The 20,339-nt window shown below is 33.9% G+C and overlaps 1 protein-coding gene across 1 annotated transcript in view; it reads right to left on the bottom strand.

Moving 5' to 3' along the window:
• SLC36A4 (solute carrier family 36 member 4) overlaps positions 1-20,339 on the bottom strand; it is a 44,642-nt gene that overhangs the window by 10,259 nt on the left and 14,044 nt on the right. Inside the window, exons 6-10 of the mRNA XM_074335612.1 lie at positions 19,123-19,207; positions 14,086-14,313; positions 11,480-11,578; positions 8,309-8,478; positions 2,118-2,287 (exon numbers count right to left, since the gene is read on the bottom strand). Of these exons, the coding sequence (XP_074191713.1) occupies positions 2,118-2,287; positions 8,309-8,478; positions 11,480-11,578; positions 14,086-14,313; positions 19,123-19,207 (752 nt within the window). The remainder of the gene's footprint in view (positions 1-2,117; positions 2,288-8,308; positions 8,479-11,479; positions 11,579-14,085; positions 14,314-19,122; positions 19,208-20,339) is intronic.

The raw sequence follows: 20,339 nt of genomic DNA, 5'->3' as shown, positions 1-20,339 counted from the left end.
GATTTCTGCAAACTAAAAAGCTTCTGCACAGCAAAGGAAACCATTAACAAAATTTAACAAAAAGAAAAGACAACCTACTGAATGGGAGAATATATTTGGAAATGATGTATCTGATAAGGGGTTAATATCCAAAATTTATAAAGAACTCATACAACTCAGCACCAAAGAAATAAACAATCCAATCAAAACATGGGCAGAAGACATAGACACATTTCTCCAAAGAAGACACACAGATGGCCAACAGACATATGAAAAGATGCTCAACATCATTAATCATAAAGAAAATGCAAATGAAAAAAACCACACTGAGATACCACCTGACACCAGTCAGAATGGCTATTATCAAAAAGTCAACAAATAACAAGTGCTGGAGAGGATGTGGAGAAAAGGGAACCCTTGTGCACTGTTGGTGGGACTGGAATTTGGTAGAGCCACTATGGAAAACAGTACGGAGATTCCTCAAAAAGTAAAACAGAACTACCCTACAACCCAATAATTCCACTTCTGGGTATTTATCTGAAGAAAATGAAAACACTAATTTGAAAAGATATAGGCACCCCTCTGTTCACTGCAGCATTGTTTACAATAACCAATATATAGAATCAACTTTGGTGTCTGTTGATAGGTAAATGGATAAAGAAGATGTGGTATACTGGAATATTACTCAGCCATGAAAAGGAAGGAAATCTTGGTATTTGTGACAATGTAGATGGATCTAGAGGGTACTACTAAGTGAAGTCAGACATAAAAAGATAAATACTGCATGATTTCACTTACACATGGAATTAAAAAAAAAAATCAAAGCAAATGAACAAATAAAAAACAAATTTATAGAAACAGAACAAACTGATGGTTGCCAGAGGGGCGGGGGTGGAGGGATGGGTAAGAAGGGTGAAGGGCAATATAGTCAACAATATAGTCTGATAACTTTGCCCAGTGACAGATGGTTACTAGACTTAAGTGTGGTCAGCACATCATAGGATACATAAATGTCGAATCACTAAGTTTTACACCTGAAACTAATATAACATGGTATGCCAACTATACTTTAATAAAAAATGATTACTTTGAAAGTAAGTTTTATCTACTTTTACCAGCTTTGCTTTTTCTTCAAACAAAATGTCATACACCCAATTCTTTAAATCTAAGCATAAACTCCACCCCCAGCAGCTCAGTGCAATTTATGGTGTTGCCCAGAATTTCTAGCTCTACCATCCTATAACCCTGACTGGGCCAAGATGGTTATTAATACCTTCCACAGAATTTCCAAAGTTGCTTATTGCCCAGAACACCAGTAATGTGGTCCCTGGTATCATTCTAGGCAATGCCATTAGTTCAGTGCTGTAGTCATCCTTCTATTTGTAGTTACAATAATAATGGTGACAATAATGATAATAGTAATTTCTAGCTACTTTGCTGATATTTTTAAACCCTACAAAGTCTTACCTTTATTTCATAGTTGAGGAAAGAGGGGCTCAAAGATGGTATGTAACTTACCGAAGGACGCCAGTAAGTAAGTGGTAGGGCTGAGTTTAAACCATCAGGTCAGTAAGACTCCAAAACTCACACTTTCCTCTACAACAAACTCAAGCTCCCTCTCCACAAGTCTCCATTATTAATGTTACTGTGTGGAGGCATTTTTTAATGTGAATCTTTAATAAAAGGTTATAAACACTCCTTCAAATAATAAGTGAAATACGCCACTAAAATTACTAAAGACCAAAACAAAGCAAAATCTATTCCTATATGTAGTCATGGAAAATTAAACTGTTAAGTATACAAAAGTTAGCAGAAATAAAAAACCTGAGGAGAACTAGAACCAAAGTAAAATGTGCATGAACAATATAAGGGGTTCCTTATGCATCTGATTTAAATAGACTCATATTTTACTCACGACTGATGTCATTTTCAAAATAATAATTTGATCAGTTCTTTTAAGTGTAATGGGATCTGGCTGTATTTTTCGTATATTGTAGTAGAATAATAAAATTTTAAACTAAAAAGTATCTCAGCTAGGTCAATAAAATTATTCAAAAAGATTTTAAAATATACTTTATGTAGCTTCATTACACAAAATTCAACAATAAAAACTGATATTAACATGAAGTGATACTTACAAGTAATACTAACCAAGGCGGACCTTATCACAAATTCACAGATTTGCTTCCATTTAGCCTGGAATTTGGATGTGACCACAGGGATAATGATCTCTGCTGGAACATAGAACTGAATGGAATACGTCACAAAGATGCCAAAAGAATAGAGAATTTTCACTGATTGATATAACCTGTTTAAAAAAATTCAAAATTTAGTCATTTTTTTTGTCCAGATTTGCTGAGGTATAACTGAAAAATACAATTATAATATATTTGAAATGTACAATGTGATGATTTGATATAAATATACACTGTGAAAGGATGCCCATAATTGAGTTAATTAAGACCTACCACCGCACATATTTTTGTTTTTCTTGGTGAGAACACTTTGGTTTTATTTTCTTAGCAAATTTCAATTCTACAATACAGTATTATCAACTATAGTCACCATGTTACACATTAGATCCTCAGACCTTATGCATCTTTTAACTGAAAGTCTGTACCCTTTTATGAAACTGTCTTCTTTTCCCCCATCCACCAGCCCCTGGCAACCACCCATCTACTCTTTTATATGAGATTTTTGTTGTTGTTTTGTTTTGTTTTGTTTTTTAGATTTCACATATAAGTGATATGCAGTATCTGTGTTTCTCTGTCTGGCTTATTTCACTTAGCATAATGCCTTCCAGGTTCATCCACATTTTCATCTTAATATGAATCTAGCTTTTCCCGTTTTTCTTTTTAAAGTTAAAATGGACAAGAAATCCAACACAAATTTAGGCCAGTATCTTACAAATCAAATACCTGTTTATTAAAAAAAAAAAAAAAAAAAAAAAAGCCAGCTGATTTCTACTAAATTTCTAGATGATAGATGATAGATGGATAATTCATTTTAACAAGTCTAGAAAGCTTGAACATGGAATGCAAAGGTTTGCAAAATATTGTTGGAAAGATTTCATTTTAGGCTAAGCCAATGGTCTTAAGGTTAGGCTGAGCCCCAGGGAGAGCTAATGTTTTCTCAACTTTCTTTTTAAAAATTGAGCATATTGTATGTCTTTCATATCTCAGTGATTTACATATAAAAGAAAAACTTCATATTGAGTTATACAGTTCTCCTTGCTTGAAAATCTTGGTAGGTATGTTATTAGTTGCAGAAATATCACTTTTATGTCTAAAAAGAGGGCATCTAAATGGTTTCAACTTGCAAAGTTCTCTAGTATATAGAAATTCTACCTATGTTAAAGTTACATTAATAAGGGAAATAAAGTTGTTGGGTCAGGTTGTTGTTTGTCCAACTTATCTTTTTTGATGCCCAGTGTTTCTAAACAGCACAGCAATTTTCAGTTCGATAGGTATTCTTAGATTTCTACATTGTAGATAGCCTCCTGTCAAAACTCAGCATGCACGTCTTTAAATAAAGACTTTGGAAAAATGCCTTTTTTCTGGCAAAAGAGATTTTTTAAATGTTGATAATAACACAAAGAACATGTAGAATTGTAGGACTCCTAGGGACACTGCAGAACCTACTCCCTTGGGTTACAAATAATAAAATTATGTGTTGTATTTTTTGAAATTCTGAATATTTTACAAATAATCGAAAGAAAAATGCAATCACTCTTGTATTCTTTAAGAAACAAATTGCAAAGGAGACAATGCAGCGAATGAGCCACAGCATTGGCGGTAGTGATTAATATGTTTATCTGTTTTCAGTGGAAACACCACCAATAGCTATAGTCAAGTTTTACTTATGAGTTCCACTTTCCCATCTAAGAGGCCTACGTGTATGCACAGGGCAGAGTGTTTCTTTCTTAGGAAAAAAATGCAATTATTTTGAAAGAATATAAAATATTCCACTTTTGGTAAAGTCCTCAACATGACAGGCTTTCAGCTTATGAAATACTGCCATTTGCAACAACATGGCTGGATCTTGAGATTATTACGCTAAGCAAAATAAGTCAGAGAGAAAAAGTTGAGAACCGTCTGACTTCATTGATATGTGGGATATAAAACTGACAGCAACAAAGGAACAAGACAAACAAACAAACAAACAAAAACTCATAGACACAGACAACAGTTTAGTGGTTACCAGAGGGTAAGGGAAGAGGGGGCATAGAGAGGGTAAATGGGGTCAAATACATGGTGATGGAAAAAGAACTGACTCTGGGTGGTGAACACACAATGTGATATATAGCTGATGTATTACAGACTATACACTTGAAACCTATGTAATTTTACTAACCATCGTCATCCCAATAAATTTAATTAAAAAAAACCCCACAAAACAAAACAAGTAAAAAAAAAAACAAACTTAAAGTAGTAAAGATTATAAACAGTTTTCTCAACTGTGGCCAAGCAAGAAGGAATTCAGTATTCTCCTCCTATAACATAGGAGTAAGAGGAAGGAAAAAAATCTGAGTAGAAGTAGATTTGAAAACACTACAGACAGCATAGTTAAAGAAAGAAGGAACTCTGTAGGGCTGGCAACAATAAAATCTTAACTTTAAAATGATCTCAGGATATATTTCTCAGCTTGAAGTTTTAAGATTAAACACAAAATGGTCAAAGTACTGAAATTTACAAAATAACTGATAGACTCCTGTTTCATATACTGTGATACGTAACTGGAAGAATTGAATTTAGAACATTCCTTTTGTTTAATTAGAACATTCCTTTTATAAAATTGTTTTTCAATTTACATATTTTTAAAATATATGTATATATTAATATATACATATATTTTAAAAGGTATGTATTAAATATATTTTAAATATTAAATATATTTTTAAATATTTTAATACATATATTTTAAAATATATTTAATATATTTAAAAATACATCATCATGCATATACTTATTTTTTATTTATATAAAATAAATTATATAGGCTAAGAATCTGGTTATTATTAACAAATACCATTCAATAATATTAATTATATGCAATTACTATTATTTGGTGCTACAGAGAATAAAAATGGGAAATGAAATGGCTTGGGTATCTCAGAAGCAGGTATATTTGCTAATCAACAACCAAAGAGCGATATAGAAATGAGTGTTTAAGAAAAGGGCTTCAGTCTTTTAAAATCAACTGTTCCACTTTTACTTGTTTTCTATTTCAAGAACCAACTAATTTCTATGTTTGGCAACTATATTTTCAATCACTCTAATTACCTCTATTCTAGAAAAATACCTTTTCTAGAGGTATCATCAATCTTTGCTCTCACTGTGGTTTTAAGGAAGCACCTATGTTAAGAGTACTTTATGTACTAAGCTTTAGAAATGAAGAGTTGAAAGAAGAATCTATCCAGTAAACTTCTCTCCCCAAAGGATAAAAAAAGTGTCTTAAAATCACAAGAATTTGTTTTAAGGGTATCTGAGAACATAAAACAACTTGTAAGTAACATGCAGTGCACATTAAAATATTTTTAAAATTGCCAATGTTCTTAAAAGTTAGACTATGTTTTATTCTTTTCTGTATGACCCCCAATATACTTAGTAGGGATACGTATTTATTAAATATTAAATTAATATTAATGTTAATGATCAAAAATGGGTATGGATAAGTAATTTTTAGAAACTAAATCCATTCAATATCACAAATAAAAACACTTCAAAGATTAAAATGATTCTTGCTTAAACACCAAATCTCTTACACCGATAGCAAAAAAAAAAACCTTAGTAAAGAGCAGAAATGTATTTTTAAAATAATTCTTTTGCGGTCAATATATGAAATCAGATTATGGAGGGACAACCACATGTTTCAGTAAAAACATTAGTTTTGAAAATACAGGATTTCAAAATTTGCAATGCTTCTATTCTTTTCCCTACTTTGGCTAACAAATCAATACTTAACCTAAATTTTCAGGTATGAATATCTTGACATTTTTAAAAAGCCAACCTAGGTAATACGTTGTTGACTCATTCTCTCTCTCAAAGCCGAATACAGAAGCTCCCCCTGGAAAGAATCGGGTAACTCACTTTCCCTCCTGGACCCTTCATGATACTCAGGTTAAGAATCTTGGGTTTAGCTCTGTTAAGAAGAAAAGTCTTTGAGGACTAGCTACAATTCTTACCAAGAACCTCACCTCATTCTAAGCTAAAAAAATAAGACAACTGGGGTTATCTAGTATTCATCACTAGACCCAATACTTTGAGCCACTAAACTTTTGTAGTATGTTCACAAATGAAAGCATTGTGAAAAATAAATTATTTGTTTACCACTGTATCTCTAGTGCCTAAAACAGTAACCAGTACACAAAAGGCATACAATAAATATCTTTTAGATGAATAAATGAATTTGGTAGATAGGCTTCATTTTGAATTTAATTGACCTAATAATAGTCATTCTGATGAGGAAAGGCAAAGGCAATTTGGGCCAGGATTCCTAGTTACTGGCAACTTTAATATTGGAAGGGGAGTATTAAGAATTTGTGAGGGAGAGGACAGAGGGAACAGTCCAGGATATATGAATCTTCTTTTTCCAGTTTCCTTAAGTTTATTTCTCGATTTATTTATTGGGTCTCATGGTGAGTCCATTCTTGCTTAAACATTTTCATCCTAGGTAATAAACTCCTCAGAGGTCTTGAATAGAAATTGATCTGATAATCCCTTTTTAATCAAGACTTGCAACGAGTTCCTTTCTACCTGGAGAGCCATAGCAATTAGGGATAAGGCGAGAGGTGAGAAGGGGCTGCAGAAAAGGGAAGGATTAATCAGGGCTATTGCAGGACAGTATCACTGCCCAGCGGATGTTCTTGTGAATACCAAAAGCATTCCCTCCTTACTCCTGCCCACTGTTCCTTCACCGTGTTCTTAACTCTTTGGGGACAGCAACATCTTAACTTGATGCATGCACGCTCCCACTTCATTCAGTCCCTTTTCCCTTAAGATTTTCTTTAAATACTTTTTGTGAATAAGGGTAGGAAAGAATTCTGAGATTGCTTCCACTTATAGTTTGTATTTGACATTAAAAGTACTTGTCCAATTTATTTATAAATTATTTTTCAGATTTAGTCTAATTATTCTAAGTAGGGAAAAATACCATTTTATTTTCTAGACATTGTATAGTATTTAAAAAGAAAAACTGTACTGCCATTTTCAGCCTTGATTCTCTTACATTAAGCTGTATAAACTTCTGGTCCCTATTAAACCATTACAAAAAAAAAAGCACATTTGAAGGAAACGAAATTATATAGCAATTATAACATAGGTTAATGAAATAAATACTAAACAACTGCTTATCTTGCATATAGAAGATATAAGGTTATTCATGTTTCCATATTGAAATACATTTATAAAATATGTCATAGGTGTAGCAAAACTATAAATAAAAGAGAAACCCACTGCACGTGTGCCCATTGTGCAAGGATGTGTTTCCTGTCATAAATGGCGTCCTACATATACTTATTCTGACGAGTTTTGACTCCAATAAAGACCCAGGAATCAGATGATTACTGAATGGTAGACAAACTCTTATCAGGAAGCCAGTCAGAACATACAATATTTAACATTTAAGGTTTCACAGATTTCTATCCAAGCAGCTAAAGGAGCAATGTAATATTAATTAAATCATCAATTTAGCATTTATTCTCTGCATTTATCAAGACTAAGGCATTACCTTCCATTTTATAAATAAGGGAGCAAGTATGCATGGTAATCACTGCCAATATCTTTTTTCAATCTCCAAAAACCAATCTCTGGAAGACAGAAAACCTCTATATACTACTTCATTTAGCAGAATATGGTTCTAATATTAAAGAGAATATTAAGACACCATATTATTTATTTAAAATGTGTTCTGTGTTCTGAAAGGATTTGGGGTACATACAATATTAAAGTTGATCAGTAAAATACTGAGGGCCATAAGTGACAGATTATATTATTATATCAAGAACCCAGAGCGTTGGATTTTTTTAGGAGCAAGGAAAAGTATTAAGTTTTTTCTTAAAGTGAGTCCATATTAAAAGAATCCATGTTTTACTCTTCTACTTTACTCAAATTTAGGGCATGCTACAATTGTTAATCTTTTTAATAAATCCCACAAGGATCTGTAAAATCATAGATGGTTTCCTCTGAAGATTGTAAAAAAAATTGTAGATTACACAAATAAAGAAATCAGCAAAATTGCATAGGTTTAAACTAAGTCCAAGAATTCACCTTTATCATCAAAAACTATGTAAAATATACAGACTAGGATTAACAAACTCATGTCAACCTACCACACATCTTGGGGAAGATTTAAAGTTATGCTGCCTTTGATATCATCCCGGAAACACATATATCCTAAGGTAGCTAATGTTACATACAAAGTTGTAACAATTCCCATGCCAATATTCAATGCTTGGGGAAAGCGTTTTGATTCTTTCATTTGATTTTCCAGTGGAAGGACCTAAGAAGAGAATGCAAATAATACAAACAATTTAAAACGATCTAGTATCCTGTCACATATATACAAATTAATCTTTTTATAGTATATATGCAAATCTTTTTTTCATTTAAAGCACTTAAAATTGTTGAAGTATTTTTCTAGGTGTTATATATATATATATATATTTACACTACAGATATTTAAATTCTTAAAAAAATTTTAAATCAGCTCTCAGCAGGTAAACCTGTCAGTTTGTAAAAAAAATTAATTTGAACACTTTCCCATTAATATTTTACATAACCAAAGTACATTTGTTACAACTAAGAACCAACACTGGTACATTACTATTAAACTCCAAACTTTATTTGGATTTCACTAGTTTTCCCACTAAGGTCCTTTATCTGTCCCAGGATTCCATTAAGGTTACAACATTGCATTTTGTTGCCATGTCTCCTTAGTCTCCTCTAGTTTGTGACAGTTCCTCAATCTTTCCTTATTATTCATTGTCTTGACCGTTTTGAGGAGCAGTGGCTAGGTATTTGGTATAACGTCCCTCTATTTGCGTTTGTCTGAAGTTTTCCTCATGACTAAACTGGATTATAGACTTTAGAAAAGAATACCACACAGGTGAAGTGCCCTTTTCATCACACATGGTATCAACATGATTTGCCAATGGTGAAGTTAATTTTGATCACTTGGTTAAGGCAGTGTTTGCCAGGTTTCTCTCCTTGTAAAGTTCTCTGCTCTTCCCCCTCAGCACATGCTATTCTTTGGAAGCAAGTCACTTAGTGCAGCCAGCCCACACTCCAGGGATTCCGGGGATTAAGCCACACCTCCTGGAGGGGGAGTAGCTACATAAATTATTATTATTTGGAAATCCCCCACCATGTACTTATTTAATCATTTATTTACGTTAGCATGGATTCATATATATTTTTTTTATGCTCTGAGTATGAATCCAAAATACTGTTATTTATTTTGTTGCTCATATTGTTCCAGCTTTGGTGGTCGTAAATTCTATCAGGCTGGTTCCTGTGTCCATTGACTTGCCTCCATTCTTTTGTTTTTTGAGCACTTGCATACTTTCTGGCACTACAAGATGCTCCAGACTCATCTCGAATTTCTTTCCTTCAGCCCTAGAATCAGCCATTCCTCCAAAGAACTTTGGTTCTTTTGTTGAGAATGGTATTTAGAAATCAAGATCTGGGTGCTGCTGGGTGTTCTTGTTGATAGTGGGGTATCACTGCTATAGGGCCTTAGAGCAGACAGTGCTAGAAAACATACGCATGTACACTAACCTATGTATACATGTGTCTATAATGACTTTTATATCTCTTCATCTGTATCTATTATCTGTTTCAATTTAGCGAGATGAATAAATTCTTTTCATTATGTAAAAAAGTTAAAAAAAAACCAATTGAAAAGTTTAGTTTTTTCAGGCAAATCTTCAGAGGTTTTGGCCATACGATTTGACCATACAGGAAAAAACACTAAGTACTAATAATAGCAAGTATTGACTGAGTGCTTACAGTGTGCCACATATTTTTCTAAAAGCACGTAGCATCTGACGTCGTCCTCATAACAACTCTATGAGATAATAACTGTAATAAAATTATTTCCACTTTTCAGGTGAATATGTCAGATCCATGTGGAAATATTGACTGGTTAATAGAAAAGAGAACACAGAACAATTTCGATGCTCTGGAGATAATCCAGAACTGAAATAAGGGGCTATGGTCAAGAATGGTGCCAGTACAGCTAGAAAAGGAGAAAGGGGAGCAAACTAACATTTACAGAGGCCCCCCGTGTCAAGCAGCGTTGTAGGTGCTTTAATTATAATCTCATTTACATAACAGGTTTAGGGGAATATGAAAAAATTAACATGCCTTAATTACTGAGTGGAATAAAGAAACTAGTGACAGAGCAAAAAGAATTATCGCAATGTTTCAAGTTCGAGCAACTGAAAGTACAACTAAAAGATATTGGGAAGTGAGAAAGTAAAGCTGATTTTGCACAAGAAAGTATGTGTCATTTGGCAGCTGTTGAATTTGAGATGTCAGAGGAAAAACACTTAGCTGGAAATGTCCAATACTTAATTAGAGCTTAGTAGGTTAAAACAGAAATGAAAATCTGCAGTTATACCTATAAGTGGAGCTGTAAAATCTTGTGAGAATACTGTAAAGGAGATTCAGAAAGAGCAGAAACCCAAGTAAAATGGTGTCAAGTTGTCTTTTAGATCTATTTTGTCTGTAGTTCATATAGATGTTTATAGGTGGTTCTGCTCCCATACCAAACAATCAGACTATGAAACATAAGCTTTCTCCTTTTCTAGCTGACGTAAGGCAGACAGCAATATTCTATTTTCCTCAAATCTACACATTCTAGACTTTAAAAAACCTGGAAGCATCTTGAATGGAAATATTTACAATCTTAGAATCTTCAGGCTACTTGTATGTCTTGGTATTAGCTTTATGATAACATCATTTCTAAAAACAAATATGATATGCACAAATCTAAAGTGAGAGTTTATATTGGACTCTTCTTATGAAACAGTAATTTTGTAACAATTTCAATTCACTTCAAATCATCTAGTCTACAAAACATGATGTTTAGGATTTGTATGAATATAACCCAGGCTTGGTAGAGTAGATGGAATACAGATAAAATATAATTGGCCATGAGTTAATGATTTTTGAAGCTGGGTAGTTCTTACATAAAAGTTTATACTATTATCTAAATTTTGTATAGGTTTGAAATTTTCCATAATGAAATGTTTAAAATAATCGAATGTCCTCATTTTGCAGATTATGATAAAGAGAATTAAAGAGTTTAAGATTAAACTCTTGGTTAGTGGAAGAACTAAACTATAAGTCAAGTCTATCATACCCAACTGCAAATTGTGTTCTAGAAACAACAAAAATAGAAACAAAAAAGAAAAACATACATTTTTTAATGTAGCCTGACTACATAAATCTTTGTGTTGACTTAAGATGTTAAAAAATAATAAAGACTAAATTCTTACCACTCCTATGCCTTCAAAAGCAAATACAGCAGTACCAAAAAAAAGTGGGTATTTTTTCCAACCAGCCACTATTGGAAGGTTGTGGGGATCTGGCATATTCTGGAAAAAGAAACAAAAAAATAACGTTACATCTTTACTTATTTTACAGAATTTTAAATGAGACAGCAAAATCATACAATTCTGAGCTTCACAACAGCAAATGTGTGTTATAAAAGTGAAGAATTTTTTTCAATGAACACTTTAAGCATCCTATGTTAAATATAGCCAAGCTGTTAGGATGTCATTGCCAAGAGCAATTGCTTTCCTCATGCCCACACATTCCATCTGAGCTAAACGCTCCTGATTACCTGTTTCCACCTGCAAGTCCCAGGCTGCTCACACTGGGTATGGCTCCTGCCACAACAGGAAACATATAAGCATACTCAAGGTCTGAGCTGAGAGCCATATAATGTTATCAACCACTGTGGATGATACCCAACGAAACTCATTCTCCACTCTATTTTCATCGCTTTCAGTCTCTATGATACCTGATTCCTGACTCTGCTTTTCTACCACATTAATTCTGTGCTGCTCCCTAGTGCAGATCTCCCCCTGGTTTCAGTGTTTTACTCTCTGACCTGACAGTTGCCATTACCCTTATTATTTGTGCACATGCCTTGACTCTGGCTTTGATTACTTGGTCCTAACTCATAGCCTTGTTCCAACTCTACCTGGAAACGCACAAACTGCACATCTTGTTTAAGATCTCTGACTCCAAAAAGGCCACTTCTTCCAGCTATCCCAAGACAGGTCCCTACTCTCCTCGTCATCCTGTGTTCTCTGCCTTATCTGATTGAAAGTGGAATTCAAGGCCAAGGAGAGAGGACGAATAAAGAAACTGAAGTGTGAAAGCATGCAGATAATCTGCAGAATAGAAAGGTCTAGAACATCTGAAGCTTAGGTAGAATTATGTTATTTAATGGTGCTACATGACTAAAAACATAAGCCTGGGTCATGTTGAAAAGGGTATTAAAGTGTTGGATCATTTGATAACACTGAACTGTTATCAAGGCACACACTCCCTCCATGTAAGGAACCTCCTTTTCTGTTCCACTAACTCGTACATATTTATCCAAGGGGTCATAAACTCCAGAAAGTCTTATGAGAGCTTCCTGCTTGTCCCCTTCCACTTTTACATGCTATAAAAAAGAGTCTACTCGTATAGGTTTTGTAATTCAGAGAGGGGGGTTAAAATGAAACACAGAGCCATCATAAGAGAGCCTGTAAGGCACTGCTAATGGAGATTTTAGAACAATGACTTTGGCAGCAATATACAGGACAGACTGGATCAGGAAAGAAGAGGACAGGGATTCGTAATCTTTCTTGAGCCATTGGCCCCTTTGTGAGATGAAAGATATTCTAAGCTGCTCAGTAGAAAAATGCATATATACATACAGAAATACTGTATCTTGCAAATAATTTTAAGGGATTTGCAGATCCCCTGAATCCCATCAATAGATTGTTTCAAGGAAACCGGGTTAAGAATCTCCAGACTACGGACAATGAAATCAGCTGGCATATTCACATACTTGAGATAAAAAGGGTACAGACCAGGACTAAAGTAGACCAAAGTGGTGGCAGTAAATAAGGGTTCAGAAGTAAAAGAAAATTATAAAATTATATCTATACTCCCAATCTCCTGTGATTCACTTCTTATAAGAATAAACAAAACACAAATGCGTTCTTTGTTTCATGTTAGGCAGTGTACTTAGGCACAATCCTAAATCTCACAACTTTTATACGGTAGGTTTTAATAGCTTCTGAAGCTATGTCATAAACCCAGAAGTATATTCACCCAGATTCAAAATCAGCTCTGACTACAAAACCTGTGCTTTCAATCTGTCTTACGAGGTCTGACAATTAAGTTCGCGAACTTGTTTCAACAATGTTGCTAACCTTTTTTTGTTATCAGAGGGATTATTCTTTATGAATTTGTACCAACTGGACAAACAGTTAACCAACTTTACTACTTGGAAGTGTTGAAAAGGCTGCATGAAAAAGTTAGACGACCTAAACTTTTCGCCAACAATTTATGGCTCTTGCATCACGACAATGCACCAGCTCACAGGGCACTGTCTGTGAGGGAGTTTTTAGCCAGTGAACAAATCACTGTATTTGAACACCCCACCTGATCTGGCCCCCAGTGACTTCTTTCTTTACCCAAAGATAAAGGAAATAATGAAAGGAAGACATTTTGATGACACTCAGGACATCAAGGGTAATACCACAACAGCTCTGATGGCCATTCCAGAAAAAAGAGTTCCAAAATTGCTTTGAAGGGTGGACTAGGCTCTGGCATCAGTGCATAGCTCCCCAAGGGGAGTACTTCGAAGGTGACTGTAGTGATATTCAGCAATGAGGTGTGTAGCACTTGTTCTAGAATGAGTTCGTGAACTTAATTTGTCTGACCTCGTACACTTTTCCAACTACGCAGTACCCCCCAAAAGGAAACCAAAGTTTATTATCTCCTCATCTCACCACATATGAAGTAGGTGTCTTTACATTATCATTACTTTTACCTCCAAGGTAAACAAAGAATTTACTTATAAGAAACATGTTATACTTACCCGAACAACGTATTGATAAATTATCACAAGACTCACAGCCATGGAAACATTGGCAAGGAATGAAAGCACGAATAGATTCTTTAGCTCACGAATGAAGACCAAGAGAATTATAAAAGGAAGGAAGCAAAGCATATATATCCTTAGGTCGATACTTCTTCTCTCACATGGATTTGATGAATTGGTACTATTCAAAACAAACACTTTACTCTCCAGGAATCCTTCATGAACCTACACAGGTTATTGGGAGAATAAAAAAGAGAGGGGAAATAAAACTTCCATCAACTTATAATCATAAAAGGAAAATATAAAGAAAATTATGATCTATACACTCAATGATAAATTCCTTTACAGTAAATATTTATTTTCAAGATACTCTAGCTTCCTAGAAATATATACACACATATATATGTATGCATTTACATATATCAAATTTAAAAATAATTAAAACAGGATAATCTTCTTTGCAAGATAATTTCTATCACACTGTGAACAGAAAGTTCACTGAATATTATGAGGGTGGATTCACTAACTTATTTTGAAGTTTTGTGACTAATCATGATGCTTCATGATCCCTGCAAAGGCTCAGTCTGCTTTTGAGATACTCAGAAGAGGAAGCACACTTGTCTAGAATGGCCATTGGGTATGCTACTCCAACTCATTTTCTTCAGAGTAGGAAACAAGCTCTAATTAACTCTTAGAAATGTACAGTAGTCAAAATAAAATTTAGAAATCACAGTCTAACTGTAAAACTGTTTTACAAAGCAATTGTTTATAAATTATCATCACCATCAATAAATATTTGTTAAGAATCCACTAAATTAATGCATGACGATATGCTAGACAGTAGATAAATTTCTGCTAGAGCAAAACACTTTTATAAATCAACTTTATCTTAAAATTTATTCAGCCACTTCTGTAAATCAATATTGTTTTCAAGAGATACAATGATTTACAGGCTCCATATATTAAAAATTGTTTTTGATTCAATTAATCACATAACCCAACTTACTAAAATAAAAATAAAATTATAGAGAACTTTAAACACAATCTTAAAAACTCACAGCAGAGGTAGCTCATACTATAATTTAAATCTATTTGCCCCCAAACACTATACCCTCCTTTGAGCACAATGACATTATCAAGTCTCTGGATACATCAATTCTTATAAACCAAACCCTATAGTAATAATGACAAGCATTTTTTGAGTACTTTCTGTGTGTCAGGTGCCGAACAAAATGCTTTATATACAATATCTCATTTAATCCTCAAAACTACTCTCTGAGGTGAGTGGTAGTATTAATTTCAATTTATAGTTGAGGAAACTAAGATTTAGGCAGGGTAAAGAAAACTTACATGATATCAAGCTGGTAAGTGGTGGTTCTAGAAGTCAAACCTAGGCTTGAGACTCCAGAATCTAGCTTCTAACAGCTGTGTATTAACCTGACCAAAATACTACAACCCTGATGTGGAGGCTCCTACGTAGTTACCTGGCCTCCATTCCCACATCTCTCTAAATATAGTATAATATTAACAGGCCAACAAGTCAGAAGTTCAGAACAAAATTCTCAAATGATTAACAAATCAAGTGTTTCCTTTAATTTTAAACTTATAATCCACGATAAGCAAAATTTAGTGTCACTACAAATGTATCCATCATCTTAAACTGCAAGGAGTATATCTATTAATTTCAAGTTATATAGGCAATTTATAACTAATATTGGACTAACAAACTCCCAGGTTACTCCATGCACCATTTAAGAAATGCATAGCTCAAATTTATTTTGTAATTGGCCATCAAAACTTTATATTTTATTTTGTATAATTTGAAATAGAAGCTAAATTGGTTAATTCACATTACTTGGCTCTTAAGAACATATTTTATTTGTTGACTCAGTTTTCTCAGTAACCAAATTATTTGGAGCGAAATACTTTTACATCAAAGAAGTACCTCCAATAATTAGATTAGATAATGATCAAAGGTAAGCTCTAACAAGGATATCCAGCAAGAGAAAAGCCATTGCATAACCAACTTAAAAAAAAGCTATTTAAATCGTTAGGTGCTTGGGAATTTGAAATTAATTCTATCACAAATCTCTCATAATAATTTAGTATTCTTTGGCAGAAAGATGGTTATAAAAATTCTCAGGATTAAAAAATAAAATAAAAATGTAGATACATACCCAGAGCAAGATTCAGGTAAACATTTGAGTCCTTTGGTGCCCTCTAGAGACAGAGATTGGCTATCTAATAGGACTTCCTATGATCTCACATGTTTACCAAAATGCAAAACACTGAAATAAATATTATAAAATAAAATTACAAAACTTAGTTGTTTCCATTTAGAGCTCAAATTTACTAAAAACCACTAATTAACTTATCAATGATTCAGTAATTTACTGGTTAAAATTCCAAAGGCAGATTATGTTCTTCAGCAACGCTAAAATACAGATTTAAAGTCATAATACCCTACCTTTGTATGCTGCTTTACATTTTACAAAGGCTTTCACAAACCTTTCGTCAGCTGAACCTCACAGTAAGTTAATGAAGAACAAAGGGAAATTTTGTTACTATTCCCATTTTACAAATAAGGAAACTGAGGCTTGACCAGGGATAAGGGGGTCTTGTCCAATGTGTACGGGACTTGAATGCAGATCTTCTGACTCTAAAGTTCATACCAAATCTTTGGTATCACTACATTATTTTTCTTAATGCAATATCTCTTCCCCACTCTGCATGCCCATGTACACTATTTTATCGATCTGCAATTTTCCAATTTACCTGAGAGTAAGAACAGAGAGGAGCTATAATCACAATGGACTAGAATCATTAGAAGCACTGCGGTTTGTTTTCACGCTGCCAATTGTCCATAGTGGCTTAATGGGGCCACGAGCAGTTATAGAGCAGGAGGTTCACACATCTGGATAGCAACTAAACCCTTAATGCTTTAATTGGATGAAATATACACCTTCAATTTTATGTAGACGAAGGTGGTAATAATCTTACAATTTTTAACTATAGCTGTAGTAGTAACTGGTAAGCTTTAATCAACCCACGTGTCTACTACTGGAAACTGCAATCAAATGTCAGAAAACACTCCTATGGAGATACTGAAAATCTCTAATGATGCTGTTTTTGTGACCATCTGTCTGCTGTGTTGACGTAACATATTCACTGTCGCTTTCAACTTTTCTCGAGTTTCACTGATTGTCTTTTTCCAGGTGGCGCTTTATGCCTCAAAAGGATCTAAAACAGACATTCTCCTTACCTCCCAGAGAATCACTTTTTCTACCTTCTAGCATGTGTGCAAATGAGTTAAATTCTTCATTTAACTCTGGAAGCAACTGATAATATTTTACAGGAGAAAGTCACCAAACCTAAGCTTATAGGCATTTTACACATTTTATATACTCTTTGTCACACACACCCATACACACACACCCCTAAAATTAGACAATCTCCTGTTCAGTGATGAACAGTTACTATGCTGGGTGGGAGCTGTGTCAGAGACTTAGATTTCAGCCTAATTTATGTGATTTAAGGCACAATGCTCATGCTTTGTGAGACTCAGTTTCCTCACTCATAAAATGAGCATAGTACTTACATTACAGAGTTGTAAAGATTAAGTATGTCCCAGCTTATAAATATAAGATTATAAGGCAGTATTAGCATTATTCATTATTCATAAATTCCAATCAAAGTTGTTGGTGGCTCTGTTAGGTGATAATAGGAAAGATACAGTACTACCATGCTGCACAAACCTGGAAAGGCATCATTTCCATGGTATTCTATGTAAATGACTGACATACAATGTTATGTCTTATCTGTTCTTGACAATAAATAGCCTCTTAACTGAGTTACTACTCCTAGGAATACGCAATTTGTGGAATTAAATACTTGCAAAATCAAAAGCACATCATCTATGAATAATGTTAAGGAAAGCATCAACTCTCTTATTTATGAAAAGGGGTTTGACTCATTGAGCCTTTCCACCATCAAAAATCTAAGCTGGTGGCTTTAGCAAACTATGGCCCACAGACCAAATCTGGCCTATTTTTGCAAATAAAGTTCTATTGGAATACAGCCATATCTATTTGTTTATATATTGTTGTCTATGGCTGAGTTGAGACAGAGACCATATGGCCTGCAACACTGAAAATATTATCTGGCCCTTCACAGAAAAAAATTGCCAATTCTTGGTCTAAATATAAAATGAAGTATAGTTTATAGCTACAAAAGTGAGTCAAATATATGTATACATATGGATTCTGTAGAAAACCTTTTTCACATCATAATTTTGCATTAAAATACCCACATGACGACTACTATATATCACTATGCATGTCTACTAGCATACCATGCACAGGTGGACAACAAATGTTATTAATTAAAATCATGATTAAAGAGCTGGGAGTAATGTAGGAATAGTAAAGGCAAACTAACAGTTAAAGCACATAAAGCAGTGTACTTTGGCATTGTTTTGACAGAGGGGCTTTTTTTTTTTTATTTCAGTGCTTTGCATCTTTGTTTAACTTGATAGTCTCTACCAAGGCTGCAAACCACTTCCTCTTAAAGTGAACCTTTAAATATGAAGAGAATTACAGAACACTGTACATTTCTGGATATAGTATCTTCTTAGACAATAGCAATAATTATTGGATTTTAGCAATGTCTACTTTTTTACTTCACTTTTTAGGCTCTGGCTAAAGCCTTACATACATCTTTATAAAACATCAATGTAAAAAATATGTTCCCAAACATCTGTGTATCTAAATTTCAAGTAGCTAATAATCAGTAAATTATGTCCTGTTCTGATATGAAAGAACCACCATTATTGATGTAATGACAAGAAAAGTAAAATCAACAATAGCAGAAATCCAACTTGCCAAAAAAGGAAGATTAAAAGAAAATCTACAAAGGAACACGATACACGAAAGAAACATGTCAGCATATTCAACTATGGCTTACCCAAAAGAAATATGGTGCTATAATTATGACACTGGAAGAAAACGATTTCAATAATTAGAGAAAAATACTTACTTGTTTCACATTTTCAGCTAAGAAGACAATATAAACACTACAGAATCCCAGCTGTGTTATCACCAGAAAAAAGTCAACCACACTCCTGAAAAAAGGTACCCACAAATAAGTATCATGAAGTTGATGAAATGTCAATTATATACTTTTAACTACTTAAAACATTTTATAATATATGACAGTATATATTCTTTTCACTTCCTTAAAATAAGAAATAGACTTAAAATATTTATTTTCTACAAAAATCACATATTTATGATCACTAGATGTCATTAGAATTATTATTGAGCAAAAGAATGTCCCATTAAGTTAAAAGACCAAAATTTCCCCATCATTTATTTCTGAAATTCAATAGTTTGAGTATCTGCTTATAAAATGATTTCACGAAAATATTTCTTCTTTTAGATTAATCACATCTCTCCTACTTCTCAGGATCTTTATCAGCTCAACACAGCATATTTCCCAGTCCTCCCAGCTTCATGTCATTTGCAAACATGATGAGCATACTATTATCCAAATCACTAGTAAGAATATGGAACTGGAGCGGACTAGGGGCATGGCCCTAAATCATACCAGAGACCTCTTCAGTAGCTTAGCTCTGTCATTTTTTTAATGAGATACTCTAGAAAATTCCAATTACATAAAAAATGGTGTACAGGAGTAGGGAAGGGATAGCCTCGGTCAAATCAGCATTATTTGGGTTTGGCAGTCAAGTTACACATTTGCCTACATCAGGGGTGTCCAAACTGCGGCCCGCGGGCCAACTGTGGCCCGCAATCCATTTTTAATTGGCCCGCAGCAAATTCCAAAAATATATTTAGTTTACTTAAATAAACCAGGTGAGGCAATACGTACTTCACCTCGAGTGAGTGGCCCAGCTATTTATGTATTTTACCGCATATGGCCCTTGTGAAAAATGTTGAAAAAAGTTTGGACACCCCTGGCCTACATGTTATTAACATACAGCCCATACTTCTCAATTTTGTTCTGGGAACAATGAGTGAATACAACAGCATGCACTTACTAACTCATTATAGTCTCTTGTTTGACCATTGATGTCAGGCTGTCAAATAATCTGGTCTACAGATCTATAGACCCTCCTTCTGCCATATGAAACTAAAACAGCCGTTGCCTATTTTCATTCTTGCCACAACTCCACAGTTCTCCATGCTTCTTCGGGGACCTCATTCGTAAGTAATCTTGGTACCCTGAAATGAATT

Source organism: Rhinolophus sinicus, linkage group LG06, assembly GCF_036562045.2.
Source record: "Rhinolophus sinicus isolate RSC01 linkage group LG06, ASM3656204v1, whole genome shotgun sequence".
In the NCBI taxonomy this organism is placed as follows: Eukaryota; Metazoa; Chordata; class Mammalia; order Chiroptera; family Rhinolophidae; genus Rhinolophus; species Rhinolophus sinicus.
This window is presented reverse-complemented; position numbering and strand designations above follow the sequence as displayed.